The 20,177-nt window shown below is 44.0% G+C and overlaps 1 protein-coding gene across 1 annotated transcript; it reads left to right on the plus strand.

The window, feature by feature from the left end:
- The first annotated feature begins 9,880 nt into the window (after positions 1 to 9,880).
- On the plus strand, positions 9,881 to 19,959 carry LOC122931322 (ecto-ADP-ribosyltransferase 3-like). The gene is made up of 2 exons (XM_044285387.1): positions 9,881 to 10,006; positions 19,252 to 19,959. The coding sequence occupies exons 1-2, from the start codon at positions 9,881 to 9,883 to the stop codon at positions 19,957 to 19,959; spliced, it is 834 nt and encodes a 277-aa protein (XP_044141322.1).
- Positions 19,960 to 20,177: the final 218 nt, after the last annotated feature.

The raw sequence follows: 20,177 nt of genomic DNA on the forward strand, positions 1-20,177 counted from the left end.
GGCAAAATTTCCCACAGATAGACTTCAAAAACTTCATAGAAGAGCAAAGGGTGGAGCAGCTCCATAGTAATGCTTCTGAGAGGGATGTGACGACAGCTCCTGTCGGTGTAATGTGTAGGTGTCCCTATACTCCTCCCCATATAGTGCATGGAAGCTTGTGGTGGCCATCATAATTATGGAGACATGACGGTACAGGAAGAACGTTATACACTTCTTATCAGAGGGCACCTCCCTATGAATGAGAAGGACGCTGATATCTCCTAATAGTGATCTCATGGAGTGAGATGCCCCCTCTAACCAGTGACGCCATTCCTCAAAGGCCAACTTGATAGCCAACAACTCTCTATCTCCAACATCATAATTCCTCTCTGCGACGAGAGCTTCTTGGAGAAAAAGGCACACGGGACCCACTTGCCAGGGGATGAACCCTGTGACAGCACCGCTCCAACCCCCACCTCTGATATATCAACCTCCACTACGAATGGCTGAGACACATCCGGCTGCACCAGAATGGGAGCAGACGCAAAACGCTCCTTAATAGCCGAAAAGGCCTGCAATGCCTCATCCGACCAGACAGAAACGTTGGCGCCCTTCATATCAGTGAGAGGTTTTACTATGGTAGAATAGTTCGAAATAAATTTTCTATAATAATTCGTAAACCCCAAGAACCGCATCAAAGCTTTCTGATTCTCTGGTCGGTCTCACTCCAGAACCGCCCCGGACCTTTTTGGGGTCCATACGAAAACCAGAATCAGAAAGCATGTATCCCAAGAACGGAAGCTCCTGCACCGCAAACAAACATTTCTCAAATTTGGCATATAATTTATTCTCCCGAAGGATCGTCAAAACCTGTCTCACATGATCCTGATGGGTCTTCAGATCAGGAGAATAAATTAAAATGTCATCCAGGTAAACTATTACGAACCTCCCCACCAAGTGATGAAAAATGTCATTGACGAATCGCTGAAATACTGCTGGTGCGTTTGTCAACCCAAAAGGCATCACTAGGTTCTCAAAATGACCCTCGTGTGTATTGAAGGCCGTTTTCCACTCATCCCCCTCCTTGATTCTGATCACTTTGTAGGCCCCTCTCAAATCCAACTTGGAGAACACCTTGGCTCCAACAATCTGATCAAAAAGATCAGAGATCAAAGGTAGGGGATATAGATCCCGGACTGTAATACGGTTCAATTCCCGGAAATCCAAACACGGTCTCAGTGATCACCATGGGAACGTCTCCATATACTAGAATGTACTGTCGGATTTGAGAATTCCGTTAAAATCACAATGCGATTATTATAACTTGAATTAATCGAATTGCGATTCCGACTTAACACTGCTATATTCCATATTTGTTAATTCTAGCCTAATATGGAATATAGCGCGCTAAGGTAAAATCGCAATCCGATTAATTCAAGTTATAATAATCGAATTGCGATTTCAACTTAGCACTAGAATTAACGAATATGGAATATAGCAGTGTTAAGTTGGAATCGCAATTCGTTTAATTCAAGTTATAATAATCGCATTGCGATTTCAACTTTTTACGTATATTCTTAATATTGCTCTAACTTCGTCTTTTAGAATATTCGTAATATTCTAAAAGACGAAGTTAGAGCAATATTACGAATATTCTAAAAGACGAAGTTAGAGCAATATTAAGAATATTCGTAAAATACACATATAGATTGTAATTTAGCTAATATACTGCTATAGTAATTTTTTTAATAGTGTACATATTTTACACAACTTAAGTTCAGAAGAGGCAAAAAAAATTTGAAAAAAATAAAGGAATATAGCAGTATATTAGCTAAATTACAATCTATATGTGTATTTTACGAAATTTCTTAATATTGCTCTAACTTTGTACTTTAGAATATTACGAATATTATAAAAGACGAAGTTAGAGCAATATTACGAAATTTCGTAAAATACACATATTAGCCTAGCCATAGTCAATTAGTCATAGAAACGTTGCCTTATACTATCAAAAGACAAATCGCAATACGTGATTAATTAAATCGCATTTTATTCGCGATAATTGGAATAATTACGAATATTCGATTTCGACGAATATAACACGAATATTCACTCGAATATTCGCGAAATATCGCAAAATCAAATATGGCACCTCCCGCTCATCACTAGTTGTAATGCCGAGACTTTGGCAACTTAGCCCCCGGAATGAGATTAACTGGACAATCATAGTCTCGATGAGGGGGCAATTCCTGAGCCCCACCCTCCGAAAAACCCCCACTTACAGAAGGAATACCTTGCGCGGAGGGAGCCCTATACCTCTCTCTGATACGTCTATCTAGCCGTACTGCTAAAGACATGGCGTTCTCCAAAGAGTCTGGGTATTCGTGAAAAGCAAGGGCATCCTTCAATCTTTCAGATAACCCCTGACAAAACTGACTACGTAACGCGGGATCATTCCACTCTGATTCAGTAGCCCACCTCCTAAACTCAACACATTAAGCCTCTGCAGTATGTTCCCCTTGAAACAAATTACGCAATCTTGACTCTGCCATCGAGACCCGATCTGGGTCATCGTAGATTAATCCCAGAGCCTTAAAAAATTCTTCCACCGACCGGAGGGCCCAAGAACCAGATGGCAGAGAAAAGGCCCAGGATTGCGCGTCTCCTTTAAGCAGAGAAATAACTATACCTATCCTCTGACTCTCATAACCTGACGACGATGGACGCAGCCGAAAGTACAATTTGCAGGATTCTCTAAAACTGATAAAGTCATCCGTACCTCCTGAAAATCGATCAGGAAGAGCCACTTTAGGCTCCACACAAATTTGACCTGCACCAGCTGCCAGAGCATTCTGACACCGTGTAACCGAACCATGTAGCTCCCCAACCTCTAGGGATAGCCCCTGCAAGCGGTCAACCAGTGCTTCAATTGACGCCATTAAAAAAACGCTGAGTAATGGCAGTCACATTATGGTGGATTATAATGTCATGGCAGGCGTGCACTCAGACTCACAGATAACCCACCAACCAGGCTCTGGGCGAGAGACAGGGGAAGGGTCACCTCCTAGCTAATCCCTGACCTCTTTCCCTGCACTGCTCAGCCCACATGCAGACCTTAATGCTAGGTATGATGTTTCCCCGTGTCTGGGCTGAATTCACCCTAAATTCCCTGAGATGGTGAAGAGGGGAAATAGGAGCAGCCTGTTCGCACAGAACCTGGATGGGAGAGATAACACAAAACAAACAAACTAGAAATCACACTTATCTTTCAGAGCTGGGACAGACAACCTTCCTTCCTAGCTTCCAAGACCACAATGATTCCTATAATCCGATCAGAGCACTGGGCTGGTGTGCTATTTAAACTAATGACCCCACCCAGTGCACCTGATGAGAGGCGGATCCAGCACGGCTCCAAAAAAAATACTAAACTCGTGCTGCTATCCTGGCCGACCTCCGCAGAGGGGGGCATGACATTCCTTCTCCCAGCTGTCACCTATTCACACTAATTGCCTCCCTTTATATTCCCTCCCATACTGCCTCACTTTGCGGTTTATACTACTTCCTGGATTGAAGTGATCACTGCTGGAGACTTCTGTTATTGCTGGTTCAGATAAGTCCTTTCTTGCATTGTCTTTCTTTGCTGGCTTGATTCTAGGTGACCCTGACTCCCTCCATATTAAGTGCAGGGAGCCGGTGGTCGTGTCCCCTCACTATTATAGGGTTTTCAGGTGTCACACAGTCTAGGTACGAGGGCATGCAATCGTCTACTTCTTTTTTTTATATTTAAATAATTTTAGTTTATTTTTTCCTTCATCATATATAAAAAAGTTCAGAAACAAGACATAACATTAGGCAATAATACAGCAGGGCATAAACAATGCTAATTCCTGTATATACACATACATTTGTTACTCGCTTATCCTTAAACATCAGGAATATGTCCCTGTCCTGTTTCTTTCCTCATATCATGTACAAAACGAGGAAACAAAAGAAAAACAATATAACCCCTCCCCTTCCCCCCCCCCCCATGGTTGTCTTGATGGATACCACAGATTTTCATTCTCTCTTCCACATCCTCCATTTATTTATGGGTACCGGCATATTCATATCTACATACCCTCCCACATAAGTTCTTCCATGCTTCGATATTTGGTGGTGTGTCCGCCCCCCACTCCCTAGCCACTACCACCCGCGCCAGCATTAATCCTTTGGCCCATTTCCTTTCTATTTCTATATCGAGACCTATTTTCCTGATATATCCAAGCACCGCTGTAGCAATCTCCATTGGGACTGAGCACCCAGTTGATCTGGTCAGCTCCCGATAAACCTAGAACCAGTAATCCTGCATTAGGGGGCAGTGCCAGATCAAGTGGGTGAAATCCGCATTGTCCATCCTGCACTTCCAGCAACTAGCATCCCTTGTTTTATACATCCTACTCAACACCCATGGGGTGATATAGGTACGATGGACAATAAAGAACTGTATCAGTCGGAAATTACTCGATACTGTACTTCTTTTTATACTTTTATAGATACATCTCCAATCTAGCGTGTTGGGGTCAACTTCTAATGCCCATTTTTGTTCACTAGCAAACTTTATCACTCCCCCTAAACCCCTTTTAATTATTTTATATATCTGTGATATTGATATTTTGGTCCCCTTTTTGGGACAACAAAATTCTACAAATTCTGAATATTTGGTGGTTAAGTACGATTTATTCTCAGTGCTGTCAAATGCGTGTTTCAACCGAAGATATCTAAAACGTGTAAGGGTATCTAATTTTATACTAAGTCCTAATTCTTCTAGTGTCCTGAGCTTTCCTTTTATCTCAATCTGTGAAATAAACTTAATACCATTTTTTTCCCAAAATACATAATCCTCTAACTTCTGAAACTCGCCTAAATTTATATTCCCCCATAGAGGGGTAATCTTTAGTGAGTAATTTATCCCCAATAATTTTTTAACATTCACCCATATCAAGTGCATCATATTACTAATCGGGCACTTCTTACCCTTTATTTTTAATATCCCGACTTCCAAGATACTAAAAATATTATATTGGAGACCTACAAACTCGCCCACTAGGTACTGACGTAGTCTATCATCCTCTATCATTAACCATTGTAGCTGGGATGCGTAATAATAGCCTCTGAAGCAGGGCACGGACAGGCCGCCATCTTCTTCATCAAGCCATAAGTATTTTTGTTTGAGCCTGACCCTTTTTTTCCCCCATATAAGATCATTTAACAATCCCTCCAGTACATTAAAATGGTGGTCACCTATCCAGACAGGGCATGAGGATATTACGTAGAGGACCTGCGGCAACAAAATCATTTTTATAATAGCTATACGGTCTACCTGTCTTATCAGTATTTTTTGCCAAATACTTATTTTATTTTTAACCCTTTTAAGCAGAGGGGCAAGATTCAGTTCTGTATATTCCTGGATCCTCGCGCTAATTTTGATTCCAAGGTATTCCAATGCATCTGTGGGTTTCAATACTTTAACATTAAGATCCGTTCTCCTGGTTTCGTAGCCAATTGGAAGCAACACTGATTTCATCCAATTCACCCTGAAGCCGGAGATTTGACCAAATTGGTTTACAATTCGCATCAGGTATGGGACCGCCGACTCCCCCCCTTTCAAGAAAAACAGGACATCATCCGCGTATAGACACATTTTATCTGAGGCGCCCCTACTCCCAAATCCCCTGATGTTATCATCTGATCGAACCTTACATGCTAACGGTTCGACAAAGATGGCAAACAGTAATGGTGAAAGGGGGCACCCCTGCCTGGTTCCCCTTTGCAACGCCATCGATTCAGATATCTCTCCGTTGATTTTAATCCTTACTTTCGGGTGTTGGTACAGTAGTTGCACCCAGCCAATGTAATTGTCCCCCAAATTTAGCTCGCGCATTATGTTCCAGAGGTATGCCCACTCCACCCTGTCAAACGCTTTTTCTGCGTCCAATGACAGGAGGGAGTGGGCACCCTCTCCGCCCATCTGGATATTAAGGAGGGCCCGACGGATATTCATTTGAGCCTGACGTTTCGGTATAAACCCCGATTGATCTGGATGTATTATCTTACCTATCACTTTTTTTAGGCGGTTTGCCAGCAATTTGGCGCATATTTTATAGTCCGTGTTGAGAAGAGAGATGGGGCGATACGATTCCACCTTACTCTCGTCTTTCCCCTTTTTCCCTATCAGGGTTATTACAGCCTCTGACAGGGAGGCCGGAAGTTCACCCCCGTCCATAGATTCCTTAAGGACCCGCAGGAGTACTGGGAGGATAACCTCCCCGTATCTTCTATATATCTCGAAGGGGAGACCATCCGGCCCGGGGCTAGAATTACCCTTTATTGATTTCATAATTCCTCCTGTTCTATTGGACCATTCAAATACTCCCTATCCTCCTCGGAGAGAGTGGGGAGCGAGGCCCCCTCCAAAAAGAGTTTTATGTCTCCACCATCTCCCACTCCCTCCGAGGAGTAGAGGTCCCTATAATATTTAACGAATTCCTGCTCAATTTCTCCAGGGCTGGATGTTATCACCCCATCTCTCCTCTCAACTCGCTTGATTCTGCCATCCCCCTCTGATTCTGTACGATAGTGGAAAGCAGTCTACCTGGTTTCCCTGATTCCCTGAAATATCGGGCCCCCTCAAAAAACACTCTTTGTTGAGCCTTATTCTCCAGATAATTTTTTTGAGAGATTTTAGACTCTTCTAACTCCGCCATCGTTTCAGGTGAACTATTAGCCTGGAGTTTCTCCTCTAGTTTCTTTATTTTTTCACCCAACTCCCTCTCCTTTTTGGCGAATTCAGTTTTTAAGCCCTGAATTCTGCCAATGAGGATGCCCCGAAGGTATGCTTTAAATGCATCCCATACATAGCCTATTTGTGCAGATCCAAGATTATTTTTCCAATACTCCGCTATGTCGTCGCGAATACTTTCATCTTTATTTATCAGGTTTAGCCAATGTGGGTTTAGCCGGAACACTCTTCCCTTTGGTTTAACTGTTGTTTTAAAAGTCAGGCACATTGGGGAGTGGTCTGAAATACTATTCACCTCATACCTCATTTTCAGTATATGCTCTGCCAGTTCTGGGCTAGCTAATGCCATATCTATTCTTGACATGATTTTTCTCCCATAACCAAACCATGAGTACGCTCGCTTATCATCATACAGGTACCTCCATACATCTATTAGCAGCAGTTCTTGCGATATTCTTTTGAGAAGTGTTGGTTGACTTATCCCATATTTATCATTTGGTGTCACAGAGTATCTATCTAAACAGCTATTCATAACGGAGTTAAAGTCTCCCATTACCAGTATGGGGCATTTTTTTTATGGGGCAAACTCCACTAAGCTATTAATAACACATAGTGAGAATGGTGGAGGTATATAAACAAAGGCTAGAACACACCGTCTCCCATTCCACTGACAGTGGAGGAAAACATATCTGCCCCTATCATCGATCTTCTGATCTAGTGGGAGGTAGTCCACTTTGTGGTGGATATATACACTAACTCCACATGAGTAGGTAGAGAAACATGAATGATACTGGAACTTAGCCCATTTCCGAGTTAATAAGTATGTCTTATCTTTAGTGTTATGTGTCTCCGTTAGTCCCACTATTGCTGGGAGGTGTCTAGTAATTGTATCAAAAACCATAACCCTCTTAACCTTATCCCCCATACCTCGTACATTCCATGTTAATATCCTACTCATGTGTGCCTTCCACCTATGTTTTCCTTCTTATCTTCCTTAGTAATCCTATCAAGACAACCATCCCGCCCCATAACCCCTCCTCCTACCCCCCCACCCCTACCCCCTCCCTCCCCCCCCTGCTGGTTGGCGAAATGAAACATTTCCCCCTCCTCTTACTCTACGCCCCCTTCTCTCCCCCCCCATACCCCCCTCACCCACTCCGCTGGCCATCTCATGATCCTATTCCCTTGGAATCCATCCATTCAACAGCCTCCTCTGGTGATCCAAAAAAACTAACTTGATCATGGTATATTACGCGTAGCTTAGTTGGGTATATCAGGGAATATTGTAACTGGGCGGCTGCTAACCTCCTCTTTACTTCTCTAAATTCACGTCTCTTTTCCTGTGTTGCTCTGGAGTAATCTGGGTATATTTCTATATTATGGCCATTGTACTCTATTATCTGCATCTTCCTTTTTGCCCTCATTATTACGTCTCTATCTCTGGAACTTAAGATTTTAACTAAAATGGCCCTGGGGGGACTCCCTTTTAGCGGTGGTCTTCCCGGGATTCTATGCGCTCTATCAACTAGAAACCATTTGGAGAGGGTACTTTTATCAAAACTATCCTCCAGCCACTGCTGGATAAACCCAGTTGTATCTTCTCCTTCCACCCCCTCCGGAAATCCCACTAATCTCATATTTGATCTCCGGGATCTATCCTCTATTGCGGTAACTCTCTCTAGCAGGATTTTCTTTTCACCTTCTAAAACTTCTACTCTTTTTTTTGTCCCGTCAATATCTCTCCTCATCCCTCCAGAGGATATCTGCAGCTCCTTAACCTTTTCCCTCACCTTATTCATCTCTTCCTTAATCAAGGAGAGGTCAGCCTGAGCGGAAGCATTCTTAGTAGTCAGATCCTCTAAACTTTGATTTGACTGTTGTACCGCCCCTAGGATTTCTCCCAGTTTTTTATCAACTGAATTTATTCTTTCCTCCATCCCCTCTCCGTACCTTATCCTGCTCTCAGCCCCAGGGCCTTCGTCTGGAACAGATGGATCACCTCCCTCTTTCTGGGCCTCCTTATTCCCCCGTAATGCACTCCTACTTTTTGGATTTGGGGGGGATTTAAGATATTTTTCTAGGCCAGTTGCTATACTGCTCCCTTTTCCCCCACTTGGTGAGGAGGTTCCCACCGATTTTCTACTATAATTTTTTGGAGGCATCTTTTCCACTCCTCCCCTCCCTATCCTCTTCCTGGTACAACCTCCCACACACAAAAAGGGGGAAAAGGAACAATCAAGAACCACACAAAATAGCCACGTAGACAAAAAAGAAAAAATTTCAGATAGCTGCCGTGCCGTCAAGCGGAAATATGAACAATAAAGAGACAAAAAGAAAAACAAAACCAAAAAAATATCCCCTCGACGGAGTCCAGAAAGTCTGCCAATAATAACAGTTCTATTTGCCGGGTTGTATCCTGAGAAAAAGGAAAAAAAAAAAAAAAAAATACTCTGTTTTATTCTTCCTGCCAAACAGTGAATGATATCCGGCGGCTGGGTACTAGCAATTTCCAAGAGAAAGGGGGACAAAAACAAAAGGATCCGAGGGTCAAGTCATAGGATATGATTATCCTGCCACTTAAATTGTTATACCGTCAGGTGTGCCACGCAGCGGTACATATTATGTCAGTAATCTCCCAGATCACCTGCTGTCCCAGGCACTTAAGGGGGCAAATTTCCGTTTTCTGAGCGGGCACCAGCCCTGCCAGGAGTACCTGGCACCTTAGGACAGTTTGTGAACCACCATATAATTCCGGGTGTTTACCCACTCACCGGCCCACCCGAAACAGCCGTATGCCGGGTCAGCGGGGTAATTTTAGCGATTTGCTGCACCCCGATTTTCAGCGCAACGCTGCGGTATACAGCCTATTTGTGGCATACAGCCAATTATCCCAAGTTCTACCGGCAATTGTTACGGCGGAGAAGAAAGGGGGGTAACAACCATCATCGCGTTGCTTTGTTCCCCTTCGTGTATCTTCCGCCTCACCCCTCCAACAAACCACTGGGAGACCAACCATGCGCCACGACATACGGAGCTATCTTTCAGCGGTGCTTAGCTATGCTTAGCTCTCTGCGTAGGCTCCAAGACATCACTTCCGCATTCCCACAGGATTACACCGTTACAATGTTGCCAGGCTACTTCACCATTCTTCGGATCACGGGTCTGTTCCTGCGGTTACGCTCCTACGAAGTTCCAAAGCGCGCTATTTCTCCTGCATCCCCCAGGCTGATTCAACGGATCACCGGAAAGGTCATGAGAATCATTCGGCGGCATCCCCGTTCCATGCGTGCGCCTTCCATAGAGAGCCACACGCCGAGGCACCGGCAGCCTGCAGAGGGGAGGAGGGAGGGGGGAGGAGAAAGCGCGGCACGTCCTCACGTCATGCCGCTACGGCCCTGGCAATCGTCTACTTCTGAGACCCTTGTATGTGCTTAGCAGTCAGGGTGAGCTCTTAGGGTTTTAAAGGGGTCACCTTTATGCTCCTTAGTTTGGGATCAAGCCAGTCGGATGTTTATCCATAACTTCCAGCTATCTGCAATATCATCCGTGACATTATAAACCGCCATTACCGTCTTAAGCATGGATCCGGTTTCAGCCTTGATTGACCGCATGCAGGGTCTTTCACTGGAGGTAGCAGCTCTCCGTAAAACTGTGTCTCAGTTTCAGGTGACCGGTTCTGCTTGCGTTCAGTTCAGAGCCTAAGATCTCGCTTCCGGATACGTTCTCCGGGGGTAGTGAGAATTTTGCTAGCTTTAGAGAGGCTTGCAAACTCCATTTTCGCCTACTTCCCCATTCCTCTGGTGATGAGGAGCAGAGGGTGGGAATCATCATCTCGCTGTTCAGGGATACTGCTCAGTCTTGGGCCTTTTCGCTGCCAGTGGGGGCACGGCCTCTCCGATCGATGGATGAATTTTTTGTAGCCCTGGGGCAGATATATGATGACCCGGATCCTATTGCTCTGGCTGAATCTAAACTGCGTCTTTTATGCCAGGGTAAACAGTCCGCAGAGATATATTGTTCTGAATTTCTCTTGTGGGGGAATTAATCATTTGGCTAATGTTTGCCCCTCTAGGAGATTCAGGGAGTTTTCTAAGGGTAATATAGAAACAAAAAGAAAAAAAACCTCTAAAAACTTTCTATTTGCTACTATTGGCAAGGTTGATGCGGAAATTGAAGGTTTGCTGTTTGCTTGTAGTTCCCGTTTTGTCCTACCTGCCAAGGTGGCGCTAGATAGCAAGAACATTGTTTGTGAGATTTTAGTAGATAGTGGAGCAACTGTCAATCTCATTGATAATCAATTTGCTATAACACATGGTTTCCAGGTATGCACTTTGGAAAAGGATATACCTGTTTTTGCTATCGATTTCGCTCCACTTTCTCAAAGATCGTTAAAGGGCATATATCACAATATCCGTTTGAGGATATGTTATGTTTCATCCTAAGCGGATTACCTACTCCTCTAGTGTTGGGGCTACCCTGGCTCACTAAGCATAACCCCACCATTGATTGGCAAGCAAGGCAAATAAATGGTTGGATTGACTTTTGCAGAGAGAATTGCCTCACAGCGTCTCTTTCAGAGGTTTCTACCAAGACTGTACCATCTTCTCTCTCAGAATTTTCGGATGTGTTTTCCGAGAGTGGTGTCCAGGAGCTGCCCCCTCACCGGGAGTACAATTGCCCTATTAATCTCATCCCAGGTTCCAAGCTGCCAAAATCTTGTCTCTACAATCTCTCCCAACCTGAAAGAGTCGCTATGAGTACTTATATCTCTGAGAGCCTGGGAAAGGGACACATCCGACCCTCGAAGTCACCTGTTGCCGCTGTGTTTTTTTTTTTGTTAAGAAAAAAGATGGTTCTTTAAGACCTTGTCTGGATTTCAGGGAGCTGAACTGTATCACAATTCGTGACCCATATCCGCTTCCTCTGATCCCGGACCTGTTTAACCAGATTGTTGGGGCTAAAGTTTTTTCTAAGTTGGATTTAAGAGGGGCATACAACCTAGTCAGGGTGAGGGAAGGGGACGAATGGAAGACAGCCTTCAATACCCCTGAGGGTAATTTAGAGAATTTAGTCATGCCCTTTGGTTTGATGAATGCTCCAGCCGTCTTCCAACACTTTGTGAACAGCATTTTTTATCATTTAATGGGGAAATTTGTACTGGTGTATCTAGATGACATTTAGATTTTTTCTCCTGATTTCAAAGCTCATAGGGACCACCTACGTCAGGTCTTGCTCATTCTGCGGGAGAATAGATTGTATGCTAAACTGGAAAAAAGTGTGTTTGCGGTTCCTGAGATTCAATTTCTTAGTTTTCTTCTCTCCGCTTCTGGTTTTTGCATGGACCCTGAGAAGGTTCGCGCTGTGCTTGATTGGGAGCTTCCTGAGAATCAGAAGGCGCTGTTGCGGTTTTTGGGTTTTGCCAATTATTACAGAAAGTTAATTTTGAATTATTCCTCTGTTGTTAAGCCACTCACTGATATGACTAAAAAGGGGGTAGAATTTTCCTCCTGGTCGGTAGATGCGCTTAAGGCCTTTTCTAGTATCAAAGAGAGTTTTGCTTCTGCTCCCATTTTGGTACAACCTGATGTCTCTCTACCTTTTATTATTGAGGTGGGTGTGGGTGCGGTCTTATCCCAGGGTCCCTCTCTTGCCAAATGGCGACCGTGTGCCTTTTTCCCAAGGAAACTCTCCTCCGCAGAGAGAAATTACGATGTGGGATATAGGGAGTTGTTGGCCATCAAATTGAGGAATGGCACCATTGGCTAGAGGGAGCCAGACACCCTATTACCGTGTTTACCGACCATAAGAATCTGGCCTACTTGGAATCAGCCAAGCATCTGAACCCGAGACAGGCCAGATGGTCTTTATTCTTTTCTAGGTTTGATTTTGTTGTCACGTTCCACCCTAGGGTTAAAAATGTGAAGGCTGATGCCCTGTCACGTTGTTTTCCGGGAGGGGGAAACTTTGAAGACCCGGGTCCCATTTTGGCTGAAGGGGTGGTCGTCTCTGCTCTTTATCCTGATTTGGAGGCAGAGGTTCAGGCAGCCCAGGCAGAGGCTCCTGATCAGCCCAGGCAAAGGCTCCTGGTCCTCCTGGGAGGTTCTTTGTGCCGCTCGCTGTACGACACAAGGTTTTTAAGGAGCTCCACGATACTGTCCTTGCTGGGCACCTGGGGAGTAGAGCCACAGTGGATCTCATTGCTTGGAGAGTCTGGTGGCCGACTCTTCGTAAGACGGTTGAGGGTTTTGTGGCAGCCTGCAAGACCTGCGCTCGTGCCAAGGTCCCTCATTCACGGCCATCGGGTTCTCTCCTCCCGTTACCCATTCCTTCCCGTCCTTGGACGCATCTGTCCATGGACTTCATTACGGACCTACCTCGTTCCTCGGGGAAGGCTGTGATTCTGGTAGTAGAGGACCGTTTTAGAAAAATGCCACATTTCATTCCCTTTCCTGGGTTACCCAATGCTAAGACGCTGGCGCAAGCATTTGTTGATCACATTGTAAAATTGCATGGCATTCCTTCAGACATCGTTTCTGATAGGGGCACGCAATTTGTTTCCAGATTCTGGAAGGCCTTCTGTTCTCGCTTGAGGGTTCGGTTGTCGTTCTCTTCTGCTTTTTACCCGCAGTCGAATGGTCAGACCGAACGTGTCAATAAGAATCTGGAGACATATCTGCGCTGTTTTGTGGCAGAGAATCAGGAGGATTGGTGTTCTTTTTTTGTCCCTTGCTGAGTTTGCTTTAAATAACCGTCGCCAGGAGTCCTCTGATAAGTCACAATTTTTTGGTGCATATGGGTTTCAGCCGCAGTTTGGGACATTCTCTGTAGAGGGGTCATCTGGTTTACCTGATGAGGAGAGATTTTCCTCGTCTTTGAAATTTATTTGGCAAAAGATTCAGGGTAATCTGAGGAGGATGAGTGAGAGATATAAGCGTGTGGTAGATAAGAGAGACGTGTGCCTGGTCCGGACCTGAATGTGGGTGATCTGGTGTGGTTGTTTACAAAGAATATCAAACTGAAGGTTCCCTCCTGGTAGTTGGGTCCTAAGTTTATTGGGCCTTACAAGATCTTGTCCGTCATCAATCCTGTTGCCTTCTGTCTTGATCTTCCTCATACTTGGAAGATAATGTTTTTCACAGGTCTCTATTAAACCCTTATGTCCAACCCACTGTACCATCCTCTTTGTTGCCTTCTCCTCCGATTGTTGTTGACGGTAATCTTGAATTTCAGGTCTCTAGGATTGTGGATTCTAGCATTATCCGTGGTTCTCTCCAGTACCTCGTTCATTGGGAGGGTTATGGTCCTGAGGAGAGGATGTGGGTCCCAGTGGCGGACATTAAAGCCACTCGTCTCATCAGGGCTTTCCATAGGTCCCATCCTGAGAAGGTGGGCTCTGAGTGTCCGGAGTCCACTTGTAGAGGGAGGGGTACTGTCACCGCCAGCTCTCTGAGAAGGTCTGGCAGACGTTCTTCTGTACCTCTTGCATGATGTTCTTTGTTCTGGTTTCACTTTGTCATCTCCTTTCCTTCTCCCAGCTGTCACCTATTCACACTTATTGCCTCCCTTTATGTTCCCTCCCATTCTGCCTCACTTTGCGGTTTATACTACTTCCTGGATTTAAGTGATCACTGCTGGAGACTTCTGTTACTGCTGGTTCAGATAAGTCCTTTCTTGTATTGTCTTTCTTTGCTTGCTTGATTCTAGGTGACCCTGACTCCCTCCGTATTAAGTGCAGGGAGCCGGTGGTCGTGTCCCCTCACTATTATAGGGGTTTCAGGTGTCTCACAGTCTAGGTATGAGGGCATGCAATCGTCTACCTCTGAGACCCTTGTATGTGCATAGCAGTCAGGGTGAGCTCTTAGGGTTTTACAGGGGTCACCTTTATGCTCCTTAGTTTGGGATCAAGCCAGTCGGATGTTTATCCATAACTTACAGCTATCTGCAATATCATCCATGACAGGACCTCAAAGGTAGTATTTTCCGAAATTCTAACTGTACCAGGGGCCACACAAGAAAGGCAGCAGGAGATTAGGGAGATTAACAAGTGGCTCAAGAACTGGTGTAGGTCGGAGAGGTTTGGGTTTCTGGAGAACTGGGCCGACTTCTCTATCGGCTACAGGCTCTATCGTTGGGACGGTCTGCACCTCAATGGGGAACGGGCAGCTGTGTTGGAGAAGATGGCTATAAGGTTGGAGGAGTGTTTAAACTAGGGACTGGGGGGAGGAAAATTACATTATAGGAGGGGAAGATAGTGCAGATAGAGACCGGGGGCAAGGTAGTGGGACTGGGGGAGGAATGGAAGGAGGGACTAGAACAGTTCAGAAGGAAAAGTATAGGGTAAACAATCTACATAAACCTCTCAAATGTATGTATACTAATGCCAGTAGCCTGACAAATAAAACTAGGGAACTGGAATTAGTGATGTGTGAAGAGGACTAAAACATAGTGGGAATAACTGAGACATGGCTGGATGATAGCTATGACTGGGCAGTTAATGTACTAGGTTACAGTCTGTTTAGAAAGGATCATCAAAAACGGAGAGGGAGAGTGGTCTGCCTTTATGTAAAGTCCTGTCTAAAGCCCACACTCCGTGAAGATATAAGTGAGGGACATGAACATGTGGAGTCACTGTGGGTAGAGATACATGGAGCAAAAAACAATAATAAATTACTAATAGGAGTTTACTATAAACCACCTAATATACCAGAGTCCACAGAAAATCTACTACTAAACGAGATAGACGAGGCGGCAAATCATAATGAGGTGGGTATTATGGGGGACTTCAACTACCCAGATATAGACTGGGAAACTGAAACTTGTATATCTCATAAAGGAAACAGGTTCTTGGCAATAACCAAAGACAATTACCTATCCCAACTGGTTCAGGACCCGACTAGAGGGACGGCCATTCTGGACTTAGTATTAACCAATAGGCCTGACAGAACAACAGACGTGCAGGTTGGGGGACACCTGGGAAATAGTGACCATAAAGTAATAACCTTCCAATTATCATTCAAAAGAGAGTTTCTACAGGGAGGAACAAAAATACCAAACTTCAAAAAAGCTAATTTTAGCCAACTAAGAGAGGCCATAGGCCTAACTAACTGGGACAAAGTCCTCAAAAATAAAAATACAGCCACAAAATTGGATATCTTTAAAAACATCCTAAAATCTCATTGTGAGCGGTACATACCGTATGGGAATGGTTAAGGAACAAAAAGAAACCAATGTGGATAAACAGAACTGTAAAGAAAGCATATAAATCACAAAAAAGGAGGGTGGCATGGAAGCACTGAAAAACTAAAAAGGAAAAAAATAGAACATTTAAAAAACAAATAAAAGCGGCCAAACTAAAGACCGAGAGATTAATTGCCAAAGAGAGTAAAACTAACCCTAAAATGTTCTTCAATTATATAAATGTTAAAAAGTATAAATCTGAAGGTGTTGGCCCTTTAAATAGTAATGAGGGGGGAGTTGTAGAGAGCAACGAGGAGAAAGCAAAGCTGTTAAATATTTTTTTCTCCAACGTATTCACTGAGGAAAATAAACTGTAAGATGACATGCAGAATGTAAAAATAAATTCCCCATTAAAAGTGTCCTGTCTGACCCAGGAAGAAGTACATCAGCGACTTAAAAAGATTAAAATAGACAAATTGCCAGGACCAGATGGCATACAACCCCGTATCCTAAGGGAATTAAGTAATGTCATAGCCAGACCCTTATTTCTGATATTTGCAGACTCTATACTGACAGGGAATGTCCCACAGTATTGGCGCATGGCAAATGTGGTGCCAATATTCAAAAAGGGTCCAAAAACAGAGCCTGGAAACTATAGGCCGGTAAGTTTAACATCTGTTGTGGGTAAACTGTTTGAGGGTTTTCTGAGAGATGCTATGTTAGAGCATCTCAACTGAAATAAGCAAATAACGCCATATCAGCATGGCTTCATGAGGGATCGGTCATGCCAAACTAATTTATTCAGTTTCTATAAGGAGGTAAGTTCTAGACTTGACAGCGGCGAATCAATGGATGTCGTGTATCTGGACTTCTCCAAAGCATTTGACACTGTACCACATAAAAGGTAAGTATATAAAATGAGAATGCTCGAACTGGGAGAAAATGTCTGTATGTGGGTAAGTAACTGGCTCAGTGATAGAAAACAGAGGGTGGTTATTAACGGTACGCACTCAGATTGGGTCACTGTCACTAGTGGGGTACCTCAGGGGTCAGTATTGGGCCCTATTCTCTTCAAAATATTTATTAATGATCTTGTAGAAGGCTTGAATAGTAAAGTATCAATTTTCGCAGATGACACTAAACTGTGTAAAGTAATTAACACTGAAGAGGACAGTATACTGTATATATACTACAGAGGACAGTATACTATATATATATATATATACTACAGAGGACAGTATACTATATATGTATATATATATATATACTACAGAGGACAGTATACTACTACAGAGGGATCTGGATAGATTGGAGGCTTGGGCAGATAAGTGGCAGATGAGGTTTAACACTGACAAATGTAAAGTTATGCACATGGGAAGGAATAATGCAAGTCACCCGTACATACTAAATGGTAAATCACTTGGTGACTCTGACATGGAAAAGCATCTAGGAATTTTAATAAACAGCTAACTAAGCTGCAAAAAACAGTGTCAGACAGCTGATGCCAAGGCCAATAAGATAATGGGTTGCATCAAAAGGGGCATAGATGCCCGTGATGAGAACATAGTCCTACCACTTTATAAATCGATAGTCAGACCACACATGGAGTACTGTGTACAGTTCTGGGCTCCTGTGAACAAGGCAGACATAGCAGAGCTGGAGAGGGTCCAGAGGAGGGCAACTAAAGTAATAACTGGAATGGGGAAACTACAGTATCCTGAAGCATAATCAGCATTAGGGTTATTCACTTTAGAAAAAAGACAACTGAGGGGAGATGTAATTACTATGTATAAATATATCAGGGGTCAGTACAGAGATCTCTCCCATCATCTATTTATCCCCAGGACTGTGACTGTGACGAGAGGACATCCTCTGCGTCTGGAGGAAAGAAGGTTTGTACACAAACATAGAAGAGGATTCTTTACGGTAAGAGCAGTGAGACTATGGAGCTCTCTGCCTGAGGAGGTGGTGATGGTGAGTACAATAAAGGAATTCAGGAGGGGCCTGGATGTATTTCTGGAGCGTAATAATATTACAGGCTATAGCTTCTAGAGAGGGGTCGGTGATCCAGGGAATTATTCTGATGCCTGATTGGAGTCGGGAAGGAATTTTTTATTCCCCTAAAGTGAGAAATTGGCTTCTACCTCACAGGTTTTTTTTTTGTCTTCCTCTGGATCAACTTGCAGGATGACAGGCCGAACTGGATGGACAAATGTCTTTTTTCGGCCTTATGTCACTATGTCACTATGTTACTATGGAGAGGGGGAAGCACTATGGGGGCATCTACTGGGGGGCCCTATATATTAGAATTATATATGGCACACAAGGGGGGCACTATGGAAAAGGGGGGGATAACTATGATGCATCAACTGGGGGGTATTATATACTGACACACATGGGGGTACTATGGAGAAGTGAGGGAGAGGAGCACTATAGGGGCATTTTCTACTGTCACACATTATAAAGAGAATTATTATTATACTACTGGGGGCATTATGGTGGTCTTTATTACAATTGGGGGTCTATGGGGAACATGAATACTAGTAAGGGCACTATGGGGGCATGGTTGTTTCTGGGGCACAATAGGGGACATTATCATTATTGTCGGCACTATTAACACTAAGTGCACTTTGGCAGATAATTATTTCATTTTTGGGAGCACTATCACTGGGGGGCACCTGGCATCAGCTGAGCAAAATTATTTTGGGGGGACATTATGTTTACACTATTAGTGTCAGGGTCACTATTTACTGGGCACAGTTATTTTTTAGGGCACTGTGCGCCAATAATTATTGTGGGGGGCACTATCTGTGTGGCACTAGCATTTTCAGGGGGACTGTTTCTGCAGTACAGTATTGGGGAGCACAGCGGACACAGTATTGGGGGGCAGGATGGGGTGTTCAGAAAGTGAGAGGATGATGGAAAAGTAGGAAACTAAGATGTCTGTTTGTCATACTCTGCAGAGAAGAGAGATGGCTGAAAAAAATCATCATGGTGGTCTGGTCCAAATGGAGAAGATGAGGACAGAGAACATCTACATCAAAGTAGACGTCACTGGATGTCTTTGCACAGGGGCCTCTGCTGTCTGTGTCCACCCCTGGTGTGCCACCACAAGAAATACCTTCATAGTGCACCCTCTTATAATGTGTGCCGGTACAAAAGGTCCCCTTTTAGTCCTCACAGTAGCACCAATGTCCCCATAGTGCTCCCCCAGTTATAGTAATGCTTCCCCAGAGCAATAAGTTTTTATTTCTTGCTGATTTCTTCCCCCTCTGCTCTGTCTTTATCTCTTTAACTTATGTTTTTGGATTTTGCAGGTCTTCTGCATCGTTCACCACTTGGAAATGTTTGAGGGTTCATTTGATGATCAATACATCGGATGCACTGACAAAATGGAGTCTATAGCTCCAGGATTACTGAGGAAGGAAAGAATGGAGTCTCCTCACCTTAACATTTTCTGGAATATTGCATCTGCTTTATGGAAAAAAGAAAAACATTTGCTGGGACGTCTTCCTGACGGTTTTAAGGATGAATACGGGATCGCATTAATAGTCATCTCATTTCGGGATTTCTCTGTTGGCAAACTTATGGAACTGGAAATGGAAAAATATAGTAAAAATCCCAAGACCTTCAGGTTCCATTCACTTCATTTCTATGTTACCAGAGCTTTCAATTTGCTTCAACCCGGGTGTGATGGAAAACCACTGTACACACAGAGGAGCACCCCAGAGGTTCTGCTTAAGCCGCCATCTGACCCTCAGGCCCCAGTAAGACTGGGATCCTATATTGATACCTTTACTGACATTGGATTGGAAGAAAATAGAAACTTGTCAGTATCCTTTATCACCTGCTTCGGGGCGAAACTACTGAACTTCTCGTATCTTCCACGGAATGACATAGTGATTGTTCAACTTAATGAAGTGTTTCAGGTCACCGATTATAATGAGGAAAAGAGAAATATCTTCCTGCAGAGCACTCATAAAAAGTGCAGCTATTACAACTGTGCCTACCTGGGGGGTAAGTGACCAGGACGTAAGATCTACAATCCGTCAGCATCAGTCCATCACCCTGGCAACTAGTCCCACTGACGGTGGCTTCTTAGGGAGTAGAGACGTGGGGCCTATCGGCATTGCGCCCTGACGTTATCTCCTTCCTGAAGGTGGGGTATTTGTCCCTTTAACGACCAGGAAATAAATAAAAAAATGTTTTTGTCTTTTACTCCCAGCCTTCCCAAGGAGATAAC

This window comes from Bufo gargarizans, chromosome 3 (assembly GCF_014858855.1).
Source record: "Bufo gargarizans isolate SCDJY-AF-19 chromosome 3, ASM1485885v1, whole genome shotgun sequence".
Taxonomy (NCBI): domain Eukaryota; kingdom Metazoa; phylum Chordata; class Amphibia; order Anura; family Bufonidae; genus Bufo; species Bufo gargarizans.

Excerpts from the sequence above, each read along its gene's own strand:
- LOC122931322 (XM_044285387.1), top strand. The coding sequence starts at position 9,881 with ATGTTGCCAGGCTACTTCACCATTCTTCGGATCACGGGTCTGTTCCTG. Across the intron at positions 10,007-19,251 it reads TTCAACGGATCACCGGAAAG|GTCTTCTGCATCGTTCACCA; the intron begins GTCATGAGAATC and ends TGGATTTTGCAG.